Below are 27,255 nucleotides of genomic sequence, written 5' to 3' on the forward strand. Positions count from 1 at the left end.
AATACCCGGACACTATTTGCACTATCGCACTATCTACAACCTTCAGTCAAAGCTGTAGCGGTCATGCTAGACGCGGCGAAGGCGTTTGACTCTATTGAATGGAGGTATATGATCACTGTCCTCAATAGAATGGGGTTCCCTAAACGTTTTGTGCAATGGGTCACCCTGCTTTACACGAAACCACATGCTAGGGTCAGAATTAATGGATACATTTCGGACCAATTTGCGATTGAGCGAGGGACGCGGCAAGGCTGCCCACTCTCGCCGTTATTATTTGCATTAGCACTAGAACCTTTGGCGTGTCTGATACGACAGAACTACAGGGAATCGGCACTGCACTTCATAGCCAGGCCACTTCACATCTCCTTATATGCAGATGACATGTTGCTATACGTCCGGGACCCGGAGACTCATTTGAACGCCATACTCAGGGAATACATAAGGTTCGGGGGACATTCGGGTCTAGCCATAAATTGGTCCAAATCGTCCATAATACCCCTCACGGACACCACTTCTGAGTTTGTGGTGGACTTTCCGCTGGGTTGGCAACAGGACCCTATACGATACCTAGGGGTCATGTACCACAGAGATCCGGATGAGGTGCTCAGGGCAAACTACGGAGTGGTGCTGACGAAACTGGAGGACAGTGTACAACGCTGGATACGTCTGCCCCTTTCATTGGCGGACAGGATAGCGATTGTTAAAATGAACATACTGCCCAAGCTGTTATACCTGTTTAACAACATACCTATCACTCCGCCGCAGGCTATCTTCCGACATATAAACTCCTTGGTGCGGACCTTGATTTGGGCGGGTAAACAGGCACGTGTGGATCTACGGACTCTGCAACTTCCACTTGCAAGAGGCGGCTTCGGGGTACCTGACTTTCTCCTGTATTACTTGTGCGCACAGGCACAATATGCGGCGTATTGGTATCACGCAGTTCCTTACCTCACCCACACCGCTATAGAGGAGAGCGACACACACCCTATTCCACTCACGGCAATCATCTCACACACCCGCCCCCCGCTACATGCTAGAGATATCAACACGGTAGATACCACGGTCAAAGCCTGGCATAAATTAGGGCAACTAGCACACAAGACCCCACTATATGCACCAGCCATGATGCTACACCACCACCAGGAGCTCTCGGTAACTGGGGAGAGCGTCGGAATGTCTCTACTGGCCAAAGCCGGTATCGATAGGATGGGTGACGTGTTCCGAGATGGGGAGTTCGTGGGCTTAGACAACCTGGGTTATGTAAATAACCAAACGTCCATGTTTCGCTTCACGTATTACAGACTCACTAGAGCCCTGAGGGAGCACTACCCTACGTTCCCTTCAGAGCCGCAATGCCTTGCGCCACTGCAACTGTTAATCACAACTAATGATTTAACACACCTGGTGTCTAGGCTGTATTCAGCCGCACAATTGGAACTGGATGGACAAGTATTGAAAGCGAAAGGGCGGTGGGATGCACTACTAGACGCGCCATTATCTGAAGAAGAATGGGCTAACACATGCGCTCTGACACACATACTCACACCGAATGGTAATCTGAGGCTGATTCACTTTAAATTCCTCCATCAAGTATATTACACACCAGAGAAATTGTTTAAATTTGGGCTTCAAGAGGAGGACAGATGTAAAAGGTGCAACAGGGAGGGGGCGGACTTTGCACACTTAGCGTGGGACTGCGCCAAGATGGGAGGATACTGGGGGCAGGTGACTACTACTTTATCTGTCATGCTGGAGGAGGAGGTACACTGCACACCCAAAGTCTGCTTATTGGGGATAGTACCGCAGTTCAGAGCCTTGAAAAAGAAGTTCTGTGCGATAGCACTATTATTGGCTAAGAGACAAGTGGCACAATGCTGGCATAGTCGCAAAGTGCCGAAGTTAAAAACATGGTTACATGACATGTCCACCTGCCGTGACAAGTTACAAACTTACGAAGAACTGATGCCAGCTAAGTCGCGACCAAAAAACATGTGGGTTTATCTAGAAGATTATCTGACCTCACAGCAGGATAATGAGGAACTTCCACACACGGACTGAATGGGTTGCAGGACGGCATGAGTGCTGATGGGACAGGTGTGAGATGGAGACGGGGGGAGAGGGACCCTAGGTGTTTCGACGCGACTGCTGGGTAGTACATTAGGATTACACGATACGGCCGAATTGGGGAATGTTGGTTTGATGTTCTTGTTATAAAAAGTGAAAAAAGTGAGACTCAGTTTCGAATACCAGCTATTAACCATACGTGCGATACTCTGCAATATTCTGGAATATGTGTAACATTGGATTACAATGATGGTTAATGGAATAAACGTAGCGAGCCGGCCTCCGGGTTGTAGGCTCTTGCTGTGTCAAATGCTTGATTTTCAATAAAGGTCTTGCGCAAAAAAAAAAAAAAAAAAAAAAAAAAAAAACAAATTGCGTCAAATTGAGATTCGCAATTTGCGACTCGCTAAATACAATGTACAACAGTGTCTCAGACACTGTTTGCGATTCCCAATGGGGTCGGAAATTTTATGCCTCAATAATATTCATGAGGCAAGCACAGTTTGCGACCCCATTGGGACTGGCCAGCACTCATAGGGGTGGTGGCCTGCTGGGGTCAGCAGACCACCATGGCTGTGACTGCTTTTTAAATAAAGCAGTTTGTTTTTTAATCCAGCTGTTTTCCTTAAAGGTAAACAGGATGAATTTAAAAAAGGAAAAATTAAACTTTTTGGTTTGATTTTTTAAAGGCAGGCAGTGATCCCTAGGACCACTGCCTGCTCTTAAAAATATTTTTGCACCCATTCACAAAGGGGAAGGGGTCCCCTGGAGACCCCTTCCCGTTTGCGAGTGGCTTACCACCCTTTTAAAAAGGGTGATAAACTGCGAGTGTTTTGCGACCGCAAATACGGTCGTAAAAAAATATCTTACATAGGTGTGAGACTCGCTATTCTGAATGGGACGCCCTTGGCACCCCCTTCCTAACAGCGAGCCGCAGACCATATTTTGTGAGTCGCTAATAGGTTAGCGACTCGCAACTTATGGTTTGTACATGGGGCTTACCTTTTTTGCGGTCGCAAATGGGCAGAATTCCTATTTGCGGCCACTAAAAACAGCTGTACTTCTAGCCCATAGTTCCCTTGGAAGTCCTTGACAGGGAAGCAGCTTTTTTGCACTCAATAGAGTTGGTCATGAATCCGAGATTACGGTTGATCCAGTTTAAGATTCAGCATAGGAAGTACTTTAACAACAGCCAACTGCACAAATAGGGTAGAGCCCAAACTCCCACATGTCTGAAATGTAATCTAGAAAATGGCAAAGCTGCAAACTTAATTTGGGGATGCTCCAAAATATATTCTATTGGGGTGAAATCATATACAAGCTAGCTGCAATCCTGGATCAGGATATTCCATGTGCCCCTCTTTTTTTTTTCTCCTGAGAACTCCAAGTGATGTTGACTTAACAAGAGCTCAACTAATGATCTGTATGTTGGGCTTTGTTGTGGCAAAGAGGTACACTACTAGAGTCTGGGGTAATGCGCTTATCCCGACTATTCAGAAATGGTTAGCCGAAAAATACATGTGCATGTTGGCAGAAAGGGTGATATATGTGGGCAGGGGGGTGCTTCAGGAATGTACTAAAGTATGGGGTAAATGGCGAATGTACTAGGTTATCAATGATGAGGCCGTACGACTTGCAGAGGGTAATAAAACTGTAGAGATGCCCAGCACTGACTAAGGGAGACAAAGGCATCATCATGGTGTGCGGACAACATGCATTCATTAGTGTTGTTGTGCTATGTTGGCCTTATGTGCTAATACTTATATCAATGGTTTAACTTGGAAAATCAGAAAACAAAGAAAAAATAGATAACACTATGGAACACTCTACAATAAAAGTAAAGAGTTCTTGGCAAACATCCTTGACTCTGAATCTGAAATAAGCACCCCGTGACAGGGAAGGACATCAGGAAAATCCACCTTTGTGGGACTGGAAAATTAAGAGCCAGGAAGTGCTGAGATATCCTTAGGAGGAGGCATGTGGTGAAACTGAAGCCACTGTTACGTTGGGAAAAAACACCAAGTTAAAAAAGTGTTGATGTGGGTTAATATTCGCCTCCACATCTTTTATAAATGTAAGACTTTCCTTCATAAATTACATGGAACATCTAACTTTTATTGTAAGACCGTAGGCTCCTATTCTGCTTATCCAATGCATATTAACTACAACAATTGATGCCACATGAACAGGTTTACAAAAAAAGTGCAAACAACATCATTGTTAGAGCAATCAGCTGATCTCAGAATGTCATTTTAGAAGCCATGGCTCCTCTTGAAGGGTGTGCATTAAAAATGAAAGTATCAATGCCTGCTAAGGATAGAACCCATCTAACCCAGTAAGCAAGGGTAGGAGAATAAACTGGTTTGTTGGGTTTTCTGACAGAAACAAGAAGTTGGAAATGTGAGGGCGTTCTGAGAGCAATTGTTTTTTGTTCGTACACTTTGAGACATTATCCAACACAAAGCTTACGATGGTCAGGAAAATACAGGTAGAACAGTTGTTAAATTTGTTTTTGTGCATTCATAAATTGAAAACAGATCAACTGTGGGGGTAAATTGGCCAGAAGTAATATCTAATGGCTTGACATCAGACAGACATTTTATTGAAATCAGACGTAACAGCATAATAAGTTTTGCAAATTACATTTTCAAAGGAAATTCAACATTATTAGGCCAGGAATTAAACATATTGAAAATAACATTCACATCCCACAATTTACTGCACTTCGGAGGAGGATTGCAAAATGTTACTCCCTTTAAAAGTGCACAGATGAGTGGATCTTCTCTCACTGGTTGTCCGTTAATGAAGAGAGGATTCATGGAAATAGCGCATTTGTACAAGTTTATTGTTCAATATGTCTAGCCTCCACTAGCCTCAGCTGCAAATAAGTTAACAATATAGACTATAACCGCTGAAAAGGGACTGCTAGATTTTCCCTATAAAGACCAAGCTGATTAGTAAGCTGTGGTGGTACCTAGGGCCCAGGATTTAGTAATGTACTCTGAAGCTTCTAGCATAATGAACAAGAAAGACTGGGAGATCCTGCTATTTTCCAAGCATAAAGTGTGAGGAAGTTGTCTAACACCAGGTTGTGAGGGAGTTCCAATGGGTCCAGTAGAGGTTTGGGAAAACACAGTAGAAAGACTGGGTAGTTGATTGCTAATTCTAGAAAAGAAGGGAACCATACCTGCTATTGCCAGAATGGGACTACCAGTACTTGGATTGCCTGTTGATGTCTGGCCTGAGCTAGAACCCTGTTGATCATCAAAAAGGGTGGAAAAGCGTAGTTGATTGAGTGGCCCAGTCTTGTAAAAAAGCATCTGTAGCTAAAGCTAGGAGATGTGGATTCCAACAGGGGATTTGTAGAAGTTGGGAATTGAGTCTGGTGGCAAAAAGATAAAAAGATCTATGTTGAAACGTCCCCATTTGTTCAAAAGAGACCTGAATACTGATGGATGAAGTTTTCAATCACATGAGTCGCATAACAGGAGAGCCAGTCTGCTATGGTATTGAACTCTCCTAGCAAAAATTCTGCAGTACTGAAATTTTTCTGAGAAGGCAGAATTCCCAAAAGCCCTTTGCCAGTTCTCCTAGCGACTTGGATCTGGTGCCGTTCAGATGACTGATGTCACAAACTACTGTAATATTGTCCATGCAAAGGAAAATGGAACATTGCGATCAAAAGCCTAGCAAAAACGGAGTGCAGAGGAGCCTGTACACATTTCTAAACCATTTATATGAAACCTGGACACCTCATGTCACCATGTACCCCCAGTCGAGATTAGTACACATAGGGCACCCCAACCCATACGACTTGCATCTGATTCTAACACAAGATCAAGGGCTGACTCAAAAATGGTCTTGCCGTTCCAGGCATCCAAGGTTCTATCCTATAACTACTAAAAATCTATACAGTTATGCCAATCTATTAAAATAATGAAGCCAATGAAAGATGTGAGATACTTATCTTGACTGCGAACAGCAAGAAAAGAGGACTGTTCGTAGTCAAGTGAGGCGTTATGCATGTTACTCTAACTGTGATGACTTGCCTTTCTAGATATTCTGGTTCCATGTTGGAACCTAGTGTTTAGAACCATATGTCACCAAGGTTCCCATGACTGGTAATTCCAGGATTGTCAGTTGTTAGCTGACTGTTGGCTGGGGCTGAATAAACTATACTTGCTTATCTAAACTACTTGGACTTTATTACACTGGCGACGTTTGAGGAAAGGCCTACGTGTGCAAGTCAGCCTCAACAACAGGTGTAAACTGAAAAGAAGAGGAAAACACTCACTTGGCTGCTGTGTGGTAGAAGGAAAGCGGAGTGGCATCCTCAGAGGAAGATTACAGCAAAACGAAGATTGCGCTGTAAATGTGGAAGAGATAGACGAAAACGCGGCGAAAATCGGCAAAGGTAGACTCTTTTCTTTGATTTAATAAGGAAAAGGAGAAAAAACGGCGTCTGAGAGTGACGTAGATTTTTGTGGGTAAATTCCCATAGAAAAAAGACTGTTTGTTGAAGGAAAGTGGTAGACATCTTTGAATGGGAGCGTTTTAATAAGAAAAAAAAACAAGCCCGATCAGCTGAAGAAAGAAGTCTGATCGTTGTGTGGCGGCCATTTTGGGTTGGTCTAAAAAAAAACAAGGCCAATCGTCTTATGAAAAAAGACCGAATGCAGATCTGGAGTTGGTGGCGGCCATTTTGAATTTTTTTTTTGTCGTTTTTCGAATTTAAAAAGAAGAAGACCACGAGGAAGGCAGGAAATTCGGCGTTTTGACAGGAAAATCGGTATTTTGGGAGATAACATCATGGAAGTCTATATGTCAAAAACAGACCTGTTGATAAAAAGAGAAAAGTGGAAAGGAAGAAGGAGTGAAGTCAAAGGAGCTCATTTGGACTGACTAAGGGGCATAAGCTGGAAAAGCGACTAGAGGTGTTGGTGAGACTAAGCAATTGCAACCGAGTGTGTGACTGGAAGCCTATCAACGGTGATAGGCACACCATATCAGGGAAGGGTGGCGGTACTTTAATGGTGAATTATAAAAGTAGGAAAAGTCAAGGTATATTAAGGTTGTAGCAAGATGCAGAATGTAACTGCCCCTCCTTTCTTTCTGATGGAACCTGGGGAACCACTGATTAGGTGGAAAAAGTGGAAGAAGATATTTGAAAACTATGCGAGAGTGTGTGGTGCGAACTTGAGTGGCGAAAGGAAGCATGCATTATTAATGCATTGTTTGGGAGGAGAAGGTCAGGAGATTCTGGAGACACTTCCAGTTCATTCACAGGCAGATCAAAGAGGATTGAATGAGTATGAGATATGTGCTAGGCAGTTAGACTTACACTATCTTCCCAAAGTCAGTACCATCATGGAGAGGTACTATTTCGGGTTACGTGAACAAGGCAAGGAAGAGAGTGTTGAGGACTACATTACTGCGCTAAGAAAGTTGGCATCAAGTTGCAAGTTTGGGGTTCTGGTAGAGGAACGAATTAGGGATCAGTTTGTCTTGAGGTGCGTGAGTGATAAAATAAGGGAAGAGTTGTGGTTAAAGGATGAACCTGCACTAGAGGAAGTGGTTGGTATTGCAAAAAGGGTTGAACACATGTTAAAATGTGTGGGTGAACTTAGCAAGGAGAAAAAGGATGAAAAGCCAGGTAGTTCTTCAACACAAGAAGTGGTGTGTCAAGCTGTAAAGAGAGTGGATGAGAAGAGAAAAAAAGAAGTGTGTGAAGAGGAAAAATTGAAAGGGGAGGTTGATGGTGGTATTTCTAAAACTCAGACAAGTAAGAAATTCACAACTCCTTTTCAAGGTACTTGTTACAGATGTGGAAGGTATGGGCATATGGCAAATGCGAGAGAGTGTCCTGCCCTTAAATTCAATTGCAATGTGTGTGGAAGAAAGGGACACATTGGAAGAAATTGCAGAACAAGAGTAGGGAGAGAAACGAAGACCGAGACCAAGTTAGTTAGCTTTCAGATTAATGATGATGTGGTTGAACATCCTTCTGATTATGTGTTGATAGGAGAAGCATGTGTGTTGATGAAATTTGATTCTTGCTCACATGTCACCTTTATTTCAAACGAAGTGTTTGAGAATACGTTCGGAAAGAATAAGTCTTTGTGTAAACCGGATATAAGACCAACAGGTTATCAAGAACATCCCATAAAAATAATGGATTACTTTTTTGACTGCATTGAATATAAGGGAAGGTATACAGAAGCAAAAGTGTATGTGGTAAACAGGGGAGACAACTTGTTGAGTTGGTCCCATCAAGCAAGGTTGGGCGTGAGTCTCAATCCAAATGCTCATCCAGTTATTCAAGTACAGGCTGTAGACAATGTGGAGAACAAGTTTATAAAGAACTTTAAAGAGTTGTTCAGTGAAAAACTAGAATGCATAAAGGGGTACAACCACAACATAAAGCTGAAGTTGAGTGCAGTACCTGTTGCTGCTAAAGTAAGGCGCATTCCAATTTGTGTAAAAGATGCTGTGGGTAAAGAGATTGAGAAGTTGTTGTCGACTGGGGTTATACAACCAGTGGAAGCAACTGAGTGGCTCGCACCAATTGTGGTCGCGAGGAAGCCCAATAATGAGATTCGGCTGTGTGTTGATCTTCGGGCCTTAAATAAAGAGGTAATAGTTGACAAGTACCCTTTACCAAACATAGAGGAGTTGGTTTCTACATTAGATGGGGCATGCTATTTTACCACCTTAGATATGGCTTCAGCCTACCACCAAGTTCCGCTGAAAGAAGAGTGTCAAGAGCTTACTAGTTTCATTACACCAATGGGTGCATTCAAGTTCTTAAGAATGCCTTTTGGGCTGGTTTCAGCAGCCTCGGTATTCCAGAGAAATATGGAAGATCTGTTCAAAGGAATACCGGGGGTAAGGTGTTATCAGGATGATGTTCTCATTTCTGGTACGAACGAGCAGGAACATGATGAGAGGGTTTGCCTTGTGTTGAAGAAAATGTTGGAAGTTGGTTTAACTCTGCGTCAAAGCAAGTGCAAGTTTGGTGTCAATGAGCTAGATTATTTGGGCCACCACATCTCAAGGAAGGGCATTTCTCCAAAAAAGGATCTTGTAGAAACAATTGAGAAGTTGAAGGAACCGTGCTCAAAAGAAGAAGTTTCATCGTTTTTGGGCATGGCGGAATTTTACAATAAGTTTGTCAGAAATTTTGCAGATAAGACTGTTAATCTGAGGAAAATCATGTGCAAGAATGCTGTGTTTAATTGGACTGAAGAGTGTAGCAGGGAGTTTGATCAGGTGAAGATGGATCTGAGGAATGCACCAAATTTGCAGGCGTTTGTTCCTGGGGATCCGACGTTTATTGTAACGGATGCTAGCAGCAAGGGTCTGGGTGCTTTGTTACAGGTGAGGAAGGACAAGGAGGTCCTGATAGCTTGTGCTTCGAGGAGTTTGAAGGGGGCGGAGTTGAATTACTCTGTCATAGAGAAAGAGGCACTAGGTATATATTGGGCTGTGAATAAATTCAGGAAGTTTGTGTGGGGTTCCTCCTTCACCGTCAGGTCTGATCACAAACCACTAAAGGAGGTCTTCGAAAAAAAGGGGCTAGACTCCATCTCGGCAAGAATTAGGCGATGGGTAATTTCGTTGCAGGAGTTTGTGTTCAAGTTTGAGTACATACCAGGTAAAACTAATGTCTCGGCAGATTGTCTGTCAAGGTTGGTGGATGTGGTAGGGAATGGTGAGGAAGCCTTGGCTGACGATTTTGAGGGTGATTTAAAGGTGTGTGACGTTACCTTGGGGGCGGTGAAAGAAGATGATTGGAGAGAAGAGCTGGGCAAGGATGAGGAGTTGAAGGAGGTCATTAAATTGCTGGAAGGTGGTAGGTCTCGTTCTTTAAAGAAACCTTGGTCTTTGATTGCCGATTGCCGATGAGTTGGCAGTGGTGGATGGCTTACTCATGAGAGGGACTAGGTTAGTTCCACCAGTTAATCTCAGAAGTATTCTGGTTGACATGAGGGACACTTGGGTATTTCAAAGACGAAAGAACGCATTAGAATGGACTTCTGGTGGCCTGGTATCGATTTGTTGGTGGAGCGCACTGTAAGAGATTGCTCTTCTTGTCAGGCAAGTGATAAAGTCTTGAGGACGAGGTCTTCTCCTATGGTTTGCAGAAGGTTGCCTAGGTGCCCTTGGGATGAAATTGCCGTGGATATTTTGGGGCCTTTACATGGTGAGCACCAAACTCCATTTATGTTGGTTCTATTGGATTTGTATTCTAGATGGGTTGAGGTTAGTTTGGTAAGGGAGATTACAAGCGAGTCTGTTATTTTTTTTGGGGAGTCTGTCTTTAAACGTGAGTTTTCCCAACTCCATTCTTTCTGACAACGGACCACAATTTTGTTCAGGGAAAGTTGAGGAGTACCTCAGTAAGTGTGGCATTGTTCACAAGAGAATTTCTTTGTATCACCCTGAGGCAAATGGTGCTTTTGAGAGACTCAACAAAACTTTGAAGGAAAGCATTCAATTGGCAAGGGTCAACAATTTGGACTGGAGAAAGGAGTTACAGAATAGAATTTCAGCATATCGATTCGCTCCTCACTCAACTACAGGAAAAACCCAGTTTGAACTTTCAAGGGTAGATTGATCATCATTGTTACTACCTTTTGTTTTCCATTGGCTAGTTTTCTCTATGCCTCATGGCATGTGTAGTTGTCAAGCTTCTTGACTACTGCTGTTCAATAAAGTGCAAGATTAGAGAAGCATAATAGGAGTCGCCGGTCTTCCAATAACATTAAAAAACAATTAAAAAAAAAAAAAAGATTCCCAGAATGCGACGGTATATGGTACAACACACACACTGGCATTACTACTGGAGGACACCCTTTGCAGCACCTCGAATCTTCTTGAAACAGGTTTTACCCAGATCGTCCGTCTGATTACAGCTATACTTAGCCAACTTCATTAGAAATTCGTTATTTTGCAGGGATTGTCATGCAATTTTTATTAATCTAATTTGTGGGTTACTGTGCAAACATTCAGTTTATTTATTTTATGCCAGTAACAAACTGGTAGGAATGGTTTAGATTGCGAGACTAGAAGGAGAGAGGTCAGTGTTGGCAATTAGTGATGATAAGGTCACAGTGTTTACTGTGCAAGTACCTGGGACCTTAAGATTTTAAAGTCCGTTTTTACAACCCCCCCTTTGATTTCAATATAGGCATGCTTATCGCCAGTTAATACTTGTACTTGGATGTCACGATTATGTAACTTACTGCCAGCCTCTGCAACTACTTTAACTGCAATGAAAGTTACTGACTGACTATTCCTGTGCCACCTTAGACATTGCAGTACACTTGTTAATGCCCTCTGATTCTACAAAGAGGATGCACATATTGCCGTTCTCTACCTCCACATAGGAAGTAGTATCACATGCCACATTGCCTGTCTCGATAGGCCGTTACATTTGAGTAAGCTTCTCATAATGTGATTGGCCTAATGCTTGACTTAAATGTTGCATCGTGCATTTGTCAACATCAGTAGCCGTAGAAATTCATGGAAATCACACCTCTTCCCAGCCTTAGAATCCCATGAGGCAGTAACAACATAACTCATGATAATGTCATAGCTAAAGGTTTCATCACAGCTGCACTTGTTGGCTGCGTCTAATTCCTCATAAATGCTTAATCTTTCCGGTTTGAGAGGGAGGGGTGCATGCAGCACATAACACTTACTACATAAATTGTGTGAAAAAGGCCACTTTATTGAAACAGGTGCACATAATAAAATTACCCTGGCAAACCGCCTTACAAAACTATAACCTTACTATACATGAAGTGTACTAATCAATGTCTCCACCCCTACGGATCCCCCCACATACTCACCCTGTAGCTAACTTCTTTAAATGTAGTGCATTTCAACATTACCAACTTTCTGTTAACCTTACATCCTAAGACTGCCAGTATGAACCTGTAAGTAACCAAATGTCCTAAACTGAACCTTGAAATGCCTGCCTACCCTCCCCTTGCACATGGTTCACCAACTAGCAAAGGCAGCCAAACTTCTGCCAATTTGTGTGAAACTTTCCATGCCACGGCAGAGCCCCTGTTCCAAGTGACAACATACACGAATAAGCCCTGCGCACCTGTCTCAACATTGTAGCCCTGATAAAAGAAAAACCTTTCTGAAGACACCCCTTGAATCAAATAAGGGAGGGGGAACACTATCTCAAAGCCTCTCTGCCACAAGCAACCACTTATAACCTGTACCTAAAATAGTGGCAGGGAGCCCAAAATTACCCCTTAAGAAATGAATTGGTTTAAATTGGACTACATATGTAGCCCAAAACAAAGTGGCACCACCCTCCCAATCTGCCATGGGGTATGTGGGGGGGCAGACCTCCCGGTGGGTGGCTGCCCCCCAAACTCCCCTTATGAGAATCACAAGAGTATTTTAAAACATCAATTTTTTTAAATAGTCTAATCAAATCGTATGTATGTCTGGGAAATCAGATTAAACTAGCTTGCCCGAAAGATGTTATGATTGTGAGTCCGTAAAAAAACTATTTCAAAACAACATCTCCACCATGTTTTTATGTTCAAATCATTTTAATGGATGAAAGAAAAATATTAAAATCGTGAAATTTGGCAGCAATTTTTATGGACATTAGTTTTTGCTTTTTCCTTTATATTAAAGGTATAAGAAGATCGGAGAAAAAGGGAGGAGAGAAAAAAGTAATTGAAGGGAGAGTAAATTATTGAGTAATGGATAAGCTGTCAGTCTTCAATGCGGTTGAAGCTAAATGTCAAACTTGTCTCTCAAAAGAAAAATAGGCTTGGATTGTCCAACAGTTGGTTGTTGAAGCATCAAGTGTAAAAGACCCACCAGGAGTGGCCAAATAACCAAACATTAATTGCTTAAGCAGGTTTGAGAATTCATGTTAATTCAACACTAAAAAATAATGAGCCTCGGGTTATGTAGAATTGCTTATGTTCAATGTGTCTTTAGCATGAAAGATGGCAGCTTGTAGTCCAAAATAATGCAATAGCTAACCCTGCCAATTTTTAAGCGTAGGAGGCACATTTCTGATCCATTCTTGTGCTATACAAGTCATGCAATGGTAATTGCCACAAATATAACATGAGTACTCAGTATGTTAGTATCAGTACCTAGCATGATGAGCATGTAATAAAAATTAGGGATTTTTCCAAAGAGCATATTCTAGTAATATTAGCTTGGAACGTTGCAATATGTGAACAGTCAACAAACGTATATATCATCAACAGGTTCACATCTAGGTTTACATATAGGGCGTAAGACTCTTTCATTTAAATAATTTACGTAGTGTATAATATAGTTAATCACTTTATACCAATGCAACTTAAAATTCCTGCATTTGAACATGTGATAACCCATAATATTTGCTTTTAACCCCTTCGCTGTTAGTCCTTTTCCCACCCTGTGCTAAGCCTTTTTTTTGGCAATTTGGGGTAGTGCGCGCTTAGGCCCCTGTAACTTTTTGACCACATAATGTATCCACGCCAAATTTGCGTCCTTTTCTTCCAACATCTTGGGGATTCTGAAGGTACCTAGGGTGTGTGATGTCCCTGGAGGGGACCCAGAAGTTACCTAAAATACAGCTACATTTTAGTTTGGGGGGGGCAAATTTGGAAAAAGGTCTACAGTTGAAAGTGTCTCTTTTTTCCCTGCAAATGGTATCAACAACGGGCTTGTGCTGCTGAAATCACCAGCCGGACAAAGAATTTATTTATCAACAAGTATCAGATATAGTTATAATATATTTCTACAACAGTAGCGTGGCACAATCCTGTACCGTACTGGGAGAGAAAGAAAGTAGAGAAGAGTGAAAGGGGTGTTTTCAGGCAAGAAAAAGGAGCAGGCAGGGCACTGTAAACAGTAGAGGATAGTGACAGTGTCGCCAGGAGTAGCACATACAAAATCACATATGAATTATTTTACATGTATGCCCACTCATGGGTGTCGACGTTTCGATCCCTTTGCTCGGTTACATAAAGGGGATCATCATCAGGACTTTAAAATAGAATTTGCCTGAATATGACAACGCCTGTTGGAAAAACAGAAAAATAAGCAAGAAGGTAGTTTATCAAGTGGAAATGACGGAGGGCGGTCATCGCATGCCTTTCATCACATTAACAAGATTCGGAATCGCAGTGTGTGTCAAGTGAGGGGTGACAGTGCTAGCCTTTCGGTTGAATTACAGTCTTCAACAAACAATAGTCCTCGGAATCGCAGTGACATTGGTGCAAAAAGTTACCTAAGGATTGTGCAGAACATGTGACTGGACTGGATTATGCAGAACATGTGACTGGAGAGTGCTCAAGGCTCAGTGATTTAGTGATTGAGCAGAGCAGCGTACATCTATGTTTATACAGGGATCAGTATCTAAGTAATTCAAATGAGCTGGAGGTGACTGATGCTCTGCATGGGACATACCTCTTAATGAGAGGTGGGGAATGGTGAACTTGATTGTTAGGTAATGGTCATGACGTCAGGGCTGGTTTTCAGCGAGACAATCTGAGAGGACGTTCCTGGTAAAACAGATGTTAAATGATGGGGGAACCGGTTTATTAATTAGTTGATCAACCTGTGCACAGAAGCTGTATATGCCGTGCTAGCGTACCTACGGCAATCTATCAGTGCAGTGCATAGGTGGCGTACCTTATATAATCGAGCAGACGCACTTGTAGTGCAGGTGGTTGCTGATTATAATCTCATGTTCCCCTTTGCGGCAAGGAGCCAAGCTGTGAGAACAAGTGAAAACAATAAATGAGTGGGGGTAGACCAGGATGACGGGAAAACAAGGACAGTAGGGAGAGTGAGATGCATACCAGTAAATTGTTGTGCTTTCCGCTCCTGTTAATATGGGGGCGGAAGAGGGGAGGTACACTGGTTCTTCCGGTCGCGCCGGGTTTTTGGCGAGCTAGAAAGTAATAATTAAAATTACACAAAATAAAAGGGGGGCCTGGGGGGGGTCTGGTCAGAAAACCAGAAAACCATTAATTCACATGCGTGTCAAGCCTACCGTAAATAAAAATAGTAGTAGGTCGATAGAGTAAGGCTCGATGGACGTCCACTCGTTGCGAACAATGTCGGAATGGGACACTGAAAATAAAAGTTGTATTTCATTAAGCGTCTCGTGTGGAGACCATGGCTAGAGGGGGATTTGGGGGGAGCGCCATCTTACAGTGGTTACCTGGCATACAGCTCTCTCGCTAGTCGAGAGGGCTCGTGGTGGTGAGAATGGGCGCCATCTTAAAGTGGTGAAATGGCCATCAGCCCTCTTAGTACTTTCCTTGATAATTTTATAAACAGTCCTCTTTGTATTTTCCTTGGTAATTTTATAAACAGTGACTCGAGTTATCAGTGGCATTATTTAGGGGGAAAAAAACATCGGTTATTGGGGCAAAGGAATGGGGAGTGCAGGTGTACACGTAGTGATTCAGCCGGTATCAACAGTGTGGGTGAGCACATGCTTGGTGTGAAATACATAAAATTTAAGCTGACAGATATACAGTCAGTGAAAGTCAAGAAGCAACATAACTTCAGGTTGCTGGGCCCAGCAACTCTGTCTGCATGGCAAATGTTCAGTTTGTCTCAAGTCATATGTGTGACATTGTTCTTTCACAGGAGTGTGGTCCAGTCTTCACTTCGGTTGAGTCCTGTGTGGATGGTGTTGAATTGTATAATTGATTTAAGTTCTTCACGATTCAAGAGTTGTTGCAGATTACCCCCTCTAGGTGGTAGTTTCACAGATTTCAAAATTGTCCATTTCATATCATCTGCCGTGTTTTTACAAGCACCTGGTCATCGTCTTCCACCACAAAGCAGTGTCCGGCCTGTGATGCCATGGAGGAAACCGACTTACACGTGGCTTTCTTCTGCCCAGCCTACAAGGCAGCGAGAAAATACTGGCTCCTCCCATTGATAAGGAATATGGGCTGCAGGGAATATGCACCAATGTATAGGATTTTAAAATCTGATGTCTCTGGCCCAACTGTTTTCGCATTAACAAAATTTCTTACCAATGTTTGGCATACGCGTAACCGTATTTTAAAGGTGTTGGGTCCTTCCTAAAATCTTAGATGCACAGTTTTTACAGCATTTTTTAGCATATGCATTCCAATGGTTTTATCCTTTTATGAACTGATTTATCTGTGATTGTATATGTGTATTGTTTATCTTTTATGGCCAAATGGCCGAAATAAAGATTGGAAAATGAAATCACTGAGCCTTGAGCACTCTCCAGTCACATGTTCTGCACAATCCAGTCCAGTCACATGTTCTGCACAATCCTTAGGTAACTTTTTGCACCAATGTCATTGCGATTCCGAGGACTATTGTTTGTTGAAGACTGTAATTCAACCGAAAGGCTAGCACTGTCACCCCTCACTTGACACACACTGCAATTCCGAATCTTGTTAATGTGATGAAAGGCATGCGATGACCGCCCTCCGTCATTTCCACTTGATAAACTACCTTCTTGCTTATTTTTCTGTTTTTCCAACAGGCGTTGTCATATTCAGGCAAATTCTATTTTAAAGTCCTGATGATGATCCCCTTTATGTGACCGAGCAAAGGGATCGAAACGTCGACACCCATGAGTGGGCATACATGTAAAATAATTCATATGTGATTTTGTATGTGCTACTCCAGGCGACACTGTCACTATCCTCTACGGTTTACAGTGCCCTGCCTTCTCCTTTTTCTTGCCTGAAAACACCCCTTTCACTCTTCTCTACTTTCTTTCTCTCCCAGTACGGTACAGGATTGTGCCACGCTACTGTTGTAGAAATATATTATAACTATATCTGATACTTGTTGATAAATAAATTCTTTGTCCGGCTGGGCAATGAAATTTAAACGTATAGTAGCCTATTGTGTTCTATACCGTATTGTTATGATTCTAAATAAGCTAGGAACCCTTGTTTCCAAAACTTAGTTGATACCCATGGTTCTTAGCTACCCTCTGGGTCCCCCTTGTTTCTTAAAAATGCTGAAATCACCATCTTCCAAGCTTTCAGGGACAAGCAGACTTTTGTCAGAAAACCAAAATGTTTTACACAGTTTTGGCATTTTTCCGGGACAAAGCCTATTTTTGCTATTTTTTGTGCTTTCAACCTCCTTCCAGGCCAGTTAATGGTAGAAATGGGTTTGAAAGCAATAATGGATCCTGGAAAGCTATACATTTTAGAAAGGTAGCCAAAATTCTGAATTCAGCAAGGGGTCATTTGTGTAGATCCTTAAAGGTTTCTTTATAGAAACTAACAGTTGAATATAGGAAAAATTGAAAATTAGTTGATAGAACTGCCATTTGTGTCAACGTTTTCACCTGTAACTTCTTCTAATTCTGACAGCTGTTTGAAAGCAATATACTGTTACATCCGCTGGACTTTTCTGGTTTTGGGGCTATATAGGACTTGTAGGTTCACCAAGAACCCGACAAACCAAGAGCCAATAACTGGGCACCGTCTTGCAATGGTGTTTTATTATGTACCGGGCATATAGCAATTAATTTGGGAAAATGTATACATGGAAAATCAGTATGAAAGACACCTATGTATTTCTGAAATTGGAACAAAATAGAGAGTTTAGAAATAGTAGATATTTGCACATTTCCGAAATTGGGAGCACCCATACTAGCATGAGAATCATAGGTCATTTTTCAAAATTACTTCTTTTTTTACACATTGTCCAGACCCTCCAGGATTTCGCGATTTCGCGGTTTGCCGCGAAATCAGCACTTTTGAAAAAATGCTGCGATTTTTACCAAAGTGCCCGCAAAATCGGCACTTTTGTAGAAATCGAGCGGCATTTTTACAAAAGCCGCTATATCCTGGGGGGTCTGAAGATGGCCTTGTAAGGAATGCCTTTGATTCCGTTGGTGTGTAGTTCCCTGCAAAACCCAGGCCTCCAGGCTCCTGGGAAAGAAAGTAAAACGCATCTCCGTGTCTGAAAGTTTGGCCTCGCTGGACAGAGCAGGGGTTACTCACGCACTTCATTGGAGATGTAACATGCATTTGCGGTGTGTTTGGATGTAGCCGGCTTTACTGGCTGCACGGCCGGGGCCTGAATCGTGGCGTCCTTTAGTCCGAGAAAGGCAGAACCAGAATGATTAAGTGTTTCCAAGGCACACTTTTTAAAGTGGACTGCCATCTACTGATTGGACGCGGCTCGTGCAACGAATAAATCAAGGTGGTGTCGCCGAGAGAGGAAGAAGTGGTGCAAAGGTTGCAGTGACCGCCCAGGTCGCATTGTGTAAGCCGCACGTGTGGTTGCTGAGCGAGCTTGTGACAGGGCCAGAAATGACCGATTATTTAGTCATTATTCACCTCACTGATGCTCACTGATGACTGAAACCGCAAAAGCTGACGGCTAATCGGCCTACTGATAAGATAACTATTTATTTCACACATACACACACTGAGCATGCCAACAAGCGTGGTTCCCTGAAAGAACACCGTCACAGTCATACATTCTTAGGCAGAGAACGATGTGGAAGGAGGGGTGACGAGGGAGGGACCCAGCAAATAGCACTACAGCGTCACTTCAATAAAAAGACTTTAAGACAGGCTGATGTGACATTTATTTTACAGTGCTCCATAAAGCAACGTGCATGCTGGTAAGAAAGGTGACGTCAAAAAATGAAACTGTAGATGATTGCATGCAAGTACAGCCCTGCTTTTAGTGGTTGGCGCACCATAGGATTTTTACCTTGCAGAACAAAGTTCAGAATTGAATGGTGAGTGTGCTGACAAAGGGTCAGTGGGATTTCTTCAGGACCACTATTTGCAAGTCGGGTGTGGGCGGTAGGCATGTGGGGTTGATATCCAGCTACAGGTTTCAGTGGGATGGTTTATTGCTAACCCATTCAAGGACTTAATTGGTTTTGTATACCAGTTTGTGTAGGAAAAATGGCCAAATAAAATGCCGCAAAATTGCCGCTAAATTTCCATATTTGTGCCGCTAAATTTCCATTTTTGTGCCGCTAAATTTGCTAATCCATGCCGCTATATCCTGGAATGCAGAAATGCATCGAAAGTCAATAGGTAATAAGAGATGCTCTACCATTCTGTGTTACCCTAAGCCTCCCGATAAGAATGGTACCTCACTTGTGTGGGCAGGCCTAGTGCCCACGACAGGAAACGGCGCACAACGCAAGGTGGACACACTTTATTTTTACAGTGAAAACAGACCCTTTTTTCGCAAAGTGCCTAGCAGTGACTGGCTCTCAATTCCACCCACCCGCATTCCCCAAAATCTTCTGAGAAAAATGGTACCTCACTTGTGTGAGTAGGCCTAGTGCCCGCTACAGGAAACAGTCCAAAACGCAACGTGGACACACCACATTTTCACAGTGAAAACTGACACTTTTTTTGCAAAGTGCCTAGCTGTAGTTTTTGAATACTAGCATTGCCAGCACCTAGGGAAACCTAGCAAACCTATATATTTTTGAAAATTAGACATCCGGGGGGATCCAGGATTGGGTGACTTGACTGGCTCTCACCAGGCTCTGTTACCCAGAATCATTTGCAAACCTCAAAATGTCAACAAAAAGAACAAACACATTTTCCTCACATTTCTGTGGTGGAAAAGTTCTGGAGTCTGTGTGGATCCACAAAATTCCACCCTCTCTGCATTCCCCAAAGTCTTCCGAGAAAAATGGTACCTCACTTGCATGGGTGGGTCAAGTACCCGCGACAGGCAAGGGCCCAGAACCTATTGAGATGACATCAAAATTGCCTAGTGCAAACCAACCTGGTTTTGCAAGGGGGAGTCCCATTTGTTTTTGTCCCGTGGCTCAGCGGCCATCAAGGGAAACCTACTAAACCCAGACATTTCTGAAAACTAGACACCCGGGGGAGACCAGGGAGGTATGGCTTGCGTTGGTCCCCCAACATTTTTCTACCCAGAATCCCCTGCAAACTTCAAATTTAGCTAAAGAAAATCACTTTTTTCTCAAATTTCTGTGTGGGAAAGTTCTGAAATCTGTGTGGATCCACAAATTCCCTCCCACTCAGCGGTCCCCCAGGTCTCCCGATTAAAATGGTACCTCACTTGCGTGGGTGGGGCTAGGACCTGCGACAAGCAAGCGCCCAAAACCTTTTGAGGCAACATCAAAATTACCTATCACAAACCAACCTGGTTTTGCAAGTGGGTTCCGAATGTGTTTGTGACCCGGGGCTCGGCGGCCATCTAGGGAAACCTACCAAACATATACATTTCTGAAAGCTAGACACCTGGGGGAGTTTAGCGAGGTATGGCTTGCGTGGGTCCCCCAATATTCTCCTACCCAGAATCCCCTGCAAACCTCAAATTTAGCTGAAAAAATCACTTTTTCCCTCAAATTTCTGTGTGGGAAAGTTCTGGAATCTACATGGATCCAGAAATTCCCTCCCACTCAGTGGTCCCCCAGGTCTACCGATAAAAATGGTACCTCACTTGTGTGGGTAGGCAACAGGAAATGGCCCAAATCGTACTGTGAAGTCTTCAAAATTACCTATAACAAAACTACCTGGTTTGGGGGAGGGGGGGGCGGGCACCTTGGGGTTTTGCCCCAGGCTCCTTTCCTACCCAGAATACCCTGCAAACCTCAAATTTAGCTGAAAAAAGCAAATTTGCCACATATTTTTGTGTGGAATCAACAAGCCGGCACAAATGTCCTACTCCATAGCGTTCTCCTTAGTGTTCCGAGTAAAATTATACCTTACTTGTGTGGGTGTCCAGTGCAGAATTGGCTACAAAACTTTTTTTTTATGTAGCGCTTAGAATTCTCTGTGCTATATCCTTAATCCCCATGTTTTCGGCTCTACCCAGTCACAGGTCAATGCCCCACCCACACAAGTGAGGTATCATTTTACTTGGGAGACTCAGGGGAACGCTTTGTACTCTGGTTTGCTGTAAGGAGGATGGACAGAGCCAATGAACAGGGAGGTGTAGGAATAGAGATATGAATAGGATACATGGCTGGCCTTTGTCGTCCTGGGCAATATTGTCCAAAATCTGTATGACCTGAAAGAGGCCAGTAGATGAGAGGGTCCTGGATAAGAAAGCTCCCTTACGGACATAGGTGGTCAGAAAGGAGCACTTAGTAAGGGTAGGAAATGTGTCAAACCGTGATTCCCTGTGGTTGGGAACTATGTATGGCTGCAATCTCTGGGGAAACACAAAACTATCTTTGCCTACATCCAGTGACCATGTTTTACAGTGGTTCATTACTCCAATAAATTGTTTCATGCACAATGTATTTTGTGTTGTACTATTTCTGTTGGAGACACCTGAATTCTAACCTGGATATGGGTCCCTTTTGGTGTTTTGTTCGCTTGCACCGCTGCTTGGGGACTCGTGAATGTGGGTGATGGGCAGATATGTATTTTACTTCTTCGGTGTCGTGGTTGTATGTGTGTTGTGGAAATTGACCCCCTAAAGAAGGCTATGCTTAAAGGCCCGTTTGGAGGGATCGTGGAGGAAACCACTGTAAACTGGAATCTTGGGGTCAGGAAGTAGATCAATGAGGTTGCCCGAGGTGACTTGACTTTCTCCTAATTGTCACGTATTGAAGCCCCTTCACCCCTTGCAATGAGTGCAAGTGAGAACTTAAGATAAGGGAACGGTCTTAGCCCAGTTTCCAAGAGGAAGGTGCCTGCACAGTCTGCAGCAGTGTCTTTTGAACAGAGAGAACTAAAAACGAGCAGTTTGATACTACAGATTGCTTGATCCTTGCGCGCGCAGACACACACACACACACACACACACACACCCCACTCCACCCCACCCGCAATGGTGGAGGAATTACTCAGATTGGTGAAGGCCACTAAATTGTTAAATCTCGCATGCCCACAAACAGTGACCATGCCTACCTGCTGTTCATTCAATCTACAACAAAGAAACCGGAGTAAATTATGTGCAATCCCTCCAGAGCACAAGTTTCACCCCACTAACTACCAATAACCACTAAATTAACCATTAACTTTTTTTGTCGGAGCAGCGTTCTTCACGGCATAAAGCGCTTTGACACTTTTATCAGGCGTAGTATGCGCTTTATATATGCAAATACAATAAAGTCAGTTTTAACCTGTACACAGAGTGGTGCTGGTCGGGCAGTGTGTATGACAAATTATATATCTGTTGTTTAACCAGAAGGCTCCCGTTTCCGTTTGAGCAATAGGATTGGAATATTGACATAGAAGCGCTGTGATGTGGCCTGCCTGTGCTGCTGTAATGAAAACACAGCCATCGGCGCGCACTGGGAAATCGAATCAGATAAAATCTCCAGCACATGCAGGGGTCATGGGCAGAGACGACGGACTCTCTTGGAAGTCTCGCCCTCCTACTCAGTAAAACGCATCACAAAGTCGATTTTCCACTCTGCCACTTTGGTTAAACAAATGAGATGTGGCATTTAAGGCTCTTTAAATGTCATAACATAGTCAATATGGCCCATTCAAGACGGGCTTCAAAGCAGTTTGGGGGATGTCCATGTCCCCAGCTGATTCGGGCACTGAAAAGTGAGTTGGGCTGGGGCTGAGCCAGTCACACGCGCATTTGAGTAGCTGCTGTGGCTGAAGTGTGACTGACCTTTTCCTGTCCGGTCAGTGTGTAACTCCCTTCAACCCAATGCTCCCCAAGCGTTCCCTCCTTTTCACTGATCTGTAACTCTTTTGAAACGCCTATTTTTCCTTTTTTCAGGCACGATGATCTGAAGGAGATGCTGGACAGCAGCAAGGACTCTCTGAAGCTGGAGGCCATGAAGAGGATTGTTGCGGTAATTTGCTTTTTGTGCTCACCTCTATCTCCTCTCTAGTTGCTTTTCATAACTAATATTACCGGAGGAAACCAGTATCATCGGGAGCACCATGTTTCAGGCCTGGGCATTTGTTTAATAACCCCAGTACCTTCTCTACTCTGCCTTCTTTGTTCACCCCCAAGAGAGTCACTTGAATTACAGATCTAGTTTAAAATAGCTTGAAAAAGTAAACAGGAAACTAGAATATGGTATTTGACATAAGCGTTAGCCATAACACAAGGCCAGTTCATGTGGGTTCTTAAATTAGACATGGCATTCGAAGGTCCTCACAAGATAAGCTACGAGCTCTCAGCACTCCCATGGTCCTCATAGAGGGCGCGTGAGCCCTCAGCATCTTGAGGTCCTCACAAAGGGAGCTGTGAGCCCTTAGCACTTTAGGACCTTCACAACGTGTTTGGTGGTCCTTGGCATCCTGAGGTTACTATAGGAAGCACTGAGCTTCAAACCACTGAGTCTCACAATGTGAGTTAAGCCCTCAGCATTAATAGGTGCTCAAAGAGTATATAATGAAACCTTAGTTTCCTAAGGTCCTTTCAGCATGAAGATTAAATCTTCAGCTCTCAGATAAAACAAGCAATGGGCTGTTCCAATTCTGGGCTACAGATAGCATTAACAGGCATAATCCAGCTTTGTGGATTCGCAGTGTAAGGAACAAGTGGCGAAACCAGGGTATGCTACAGTCTTCAAGGCATGAGCAATAAGACATCTATATACTGGCATCCTCTGGGCGAGGGTTGTGACTACTGCATCATACGGGCATAATGAGGTGAGCACTGGGCCACCAGCATGCCTCTATGCAACCCTGACATCTTTACTCAATGACACCACAATGCTGAGCGCTCAATTGCTCACCATGCATGTGATGGGCCTTCAGCATCCTCTGGTACTCACCTGGTGAACAGTAGGTACTAGGATCATCCCAAGGTGAACAGTTGGACATTAGCTACTTTGGACCTAAGACAGTAAACAATGGTCCCTGCTACAAATTGTGTTGCTCTGATGTTTAGCGGTGGGCCATCCGTTTCCTTTCCTCCTCATTCGATGAGAGGTGTAGGCCCTCAGCACTCTAAAGCTGCCACTGAGTGAATGGTCCGTAGTTTGGCAACTAGATTTCTCCCATCAAGAAAGGTGGGTTGTCCACATCCTAGAGTGTCCTGCAGTGGGTTTACTTTATTCTCTAAAATAAACACCGGATGAGCGGTGAGCCCCCACTTTTGAGGATCTACACTGGGTGAGCAGTTAAATACTAAGCACATAATAGTTTGCACAGCAGTTCCATACATTTAAAGGGCCATCCCTGGCAGAGCAGTGGGACCTGAAGATCCTAGTACAGTAAGCAGGGCTCTTTAAGAAATCATTTTCAGCTACTCATGCGGCGAGCGATGGGTCCTAAGAATCGTGAACTCAAAGTGTAAAGAGTAAGCAGTGGACCCTCGTTATTCTGTGAGCTTCTCCCAGGGTAAGGGCCAGAAATATTTTGTTATAGAGTAAGCTGCAGATCCTAATCGATGGTGAGCACTTAGGTGAGTGGTGTGCCCATTAGTATACTAGGGTGACAGTGCAAGTGGTTAGGTCTTTGCTCCCTGGGTCCCTTTAATAGTAAACGGTGGACTGAGCATCTTACTGGATGTGAATAGTCCCAAACATCCTAGGCTCTGTGCGCTTTTAGTTGTAAGCCAACAGCATATTGGGGATCCTCACAGTGAGTCTTCCACACCCTGTGGTCCTCACAGAGCTAACAGGGCACCCCAGTATCCTGTTGTTCTCAATGAGTGAACAAGGATCCCCCACAACATAGGATGAACTATTGGTCCTGGTTAAATGTGAACAAGTCTAGCCTACTAAACACATATAGCCGTAGTGGGCTCCGAAATCAATATCTTAAAATGCTTGTAATGCCCAGGGCACTATGTAAAACCCCCATGGAATGTCCTACAACCAAATACTTCAATTAAGTACATACGATTTATGCTTTTATTAGAGAAGAGTCAGCCACAATAGCTCAGGCAAGATTTGAGCCGTTCACATCATCCACTTACTATCAACCTCAGAAATCCACAACCAGGTTATAAATGGCATAACATTGTGCACTCAACTTGACTACTGCATCGCTAAAGTTTAAGCTTTTGGAAAAATTAATAAAAACGTTGAGAAATGTATGCAGTGAAATGATCAGTTGAATTCTTATTCATGTGGAGGCATATTTTAAAAAATTGCAAGCATTTTAATGTTTTTTAACTCTGAAATGCCCCCTAATAGCACACCTACTTCAAGGCATCAAACTATTACTGATTGGCATTACATTTTTACCCATCTACATTTTGAACCACCAAATGAACCTCCCAAACACTCAGCCTATCTCATTTGGGTCTGATGATGTGTGGGCGAGTGGGGCAAGGTATAAATAATGTGTGTTTTCCTCAGTACTCATTCGCTCCCTTCTTCTTCTTAGATGATCGCCAGAGGAAAAAATGCCTCCGATCTCTTTCCGGCTGTAGTGAAAAATGTTGCCTGTAAGAATATAGAGGTAAGTGGGGGTGTTCCGTGCAGTTGTTCCTCCTCATTGCAGCCAGAGTGAAAGACCCAGTGCATAAGTTGTCTGACCACTTGTCACAATCTTTATGTAAGCTTCGTGGGACACCCAGCACACATCTGAAACAATATAGGAAATGTAAGAGTATTGCTCAAGATCAAGCAGGAATGACCCAGAAATTACAGATTGTCTTGAGCACTGTCTGACTTGAACACCTTTTTTTCAGAATCAGTTTAAAACCACCAGAATGTGTAGATGTCATTGTGCATAGACTATATAGGGAATTCCGCATACCACAATAGTCCTACCTTCTCTATTCTTCTGGTCTTTGCCTGCAAATCTCGTGGTAAGATGATATGTCCTAGGAACCCCCAACATTTGAATTTCATTGGACATGGATTTTTTACACAGCTACTTGCCCACATCTTGAAACAATGACCGCATTCTGTTATAGATTGCAAGCGAGAGGACATGATGTATCAAGTGAATGGTCAATCTTGAATACACTTCTTGAACAGAACCTCCGCTTTCATTGCTACACCTAACAGATGCTTGGGATCACCAACAAGCGGCACATGTTTGGCACTTTAAATGTTAAAATTGCAGTTGGCATTGTCTTCTCACCTATCAGACTTCACTATGGGGACATGTCCAAGCGTTCAAATGGTCCAGCATGCCACTCTCAAGAAAAATGTAATGAGAACTCTTTCAAACTCATTCCAAATCGTCAATCTGCTCATTTGGAAGCTACACAAGTGATAGTGTCTATCATTAGAAGCTCTAAGTGGGAACAGTAATAGATTGCCCTTGCTCTTCAGAATGTGCAAAGTTTTTATAGTTCATTCAAACACAAAAGTTCTGTCAACTTTGGTAAATATTTTAGGCTTTTTGGCTTTTAATTTTTCTCCAAGATGCAATAGATGAACTAAACAAGACTAAATTCTGTGAAATGTTAATGTTAAAAACTCTGTGTTCCTCTCTAAATGTCCTACAATATCCAGCGCAAGTAAGTGCTTGAGCTTTTTTGTTACAGAAAATGTGCAGAATTAATATAAAGAAAGTGTAAAAACAATAGGATTTTCATGAAAATCAGCACAATTACTATCTTTAACATGTGTTTCGTTGGTAAACTCCTAGAGAATTGTTGTCCTCTTTAGCCTTCTTTTTGCCAAAGCACAGCTGTCTGACCGTTTCCTGGTAGGAAGATGTCAAGATGATGCTTCTTCTGGAAGAATGCCTGTCACTCTCAGTATTTTAATTAGAATTTGTTCTAATTATGCACTAGGTTAAAATAATCTCAGAATCCTACACGGAGACAAAGTATTGTGCACTTTTCTGCTAGTATCGCATGGTGGGTGGAATAGCCCCTTTTTGGTCTGCCAGCCATCTGCCTACGACCTTCTGCTTAGCTGTACATCTCAGGGTGGGGCTTACCAAAACGCTGCAAGTTGTGTTGATTCAGGCATAATTAATTTGTGTAAATAAACTGGCCGCTTTGGATCCGTGTTGACAGTTCGTAATACATACGCCCAAAAGCCAGGTTGAGCAGACTGTGAATAAGAAAACAAACCACACCTCTTACTATAGAAAAGATAATATAATTACTACTAACACCTTGTTTATCGACGCATGACTTTAAACAAAAGTACACTGCATCAGATTGCCAATATACATTTATTGTTTTTAAATTTTTTATTCACTACATTTGTAGCACGCAGCAATGCAGACATCTCGACCTGTGGATGATATATGCAAGGGATATGGGTAGCTAGATCAGTGGGACATGAATAAGAAGGCTGTAAGTCTGTTTCTAAAGGCCATGAAGAAGCAGGCTCCATGG

The 27,255-nt window shown here is 43.0% G+C and overlaps 1 protein-coding gene across 3 annotated transcripts in view; it reads left to right on the plus strand.

The window, feature by feature from the left end:
- Positions 1-27,255, plus strand: part of AP3B2 (adaptor related protein complex 3 subunit beta 2) — a 412,426-nt gene that overhangs the window by 125,606 nt on the left and 259,565 nt on the right. For all 3 annotated transcript variants that reach the window (XM_086959194.1, XM_086959192.1, XM_086959193.1), the window contains exons 2-3: positions 22,765-22,840; positions 25,335-25,409. In XM_086959194.1, coding sequence (XP_086815320.1) covers positions 22,765-22,840; positions 25,335-25,409 — 151 coding nt within the window. The remainder of the gene's footprint in view (positions 1-22,764; positions 22,841-25,334; positions 25,410-27,255) is intronic.

The sequence above is a fragment of the Lissotriton vulgaris genome, chromosome 2_2 (genome assembly GCF_964263255.1).
Source record: "Lissotriton vulgaris chromosome 2_2, aLisVul1.2, whole genome shotgun sequence".
Lineage (NCBI taxonomy): Eukaryota > Metazoa > Chordata > Amphibia > Caudata > Salamandridae > Lissotriton > Lissotriton vulgaris.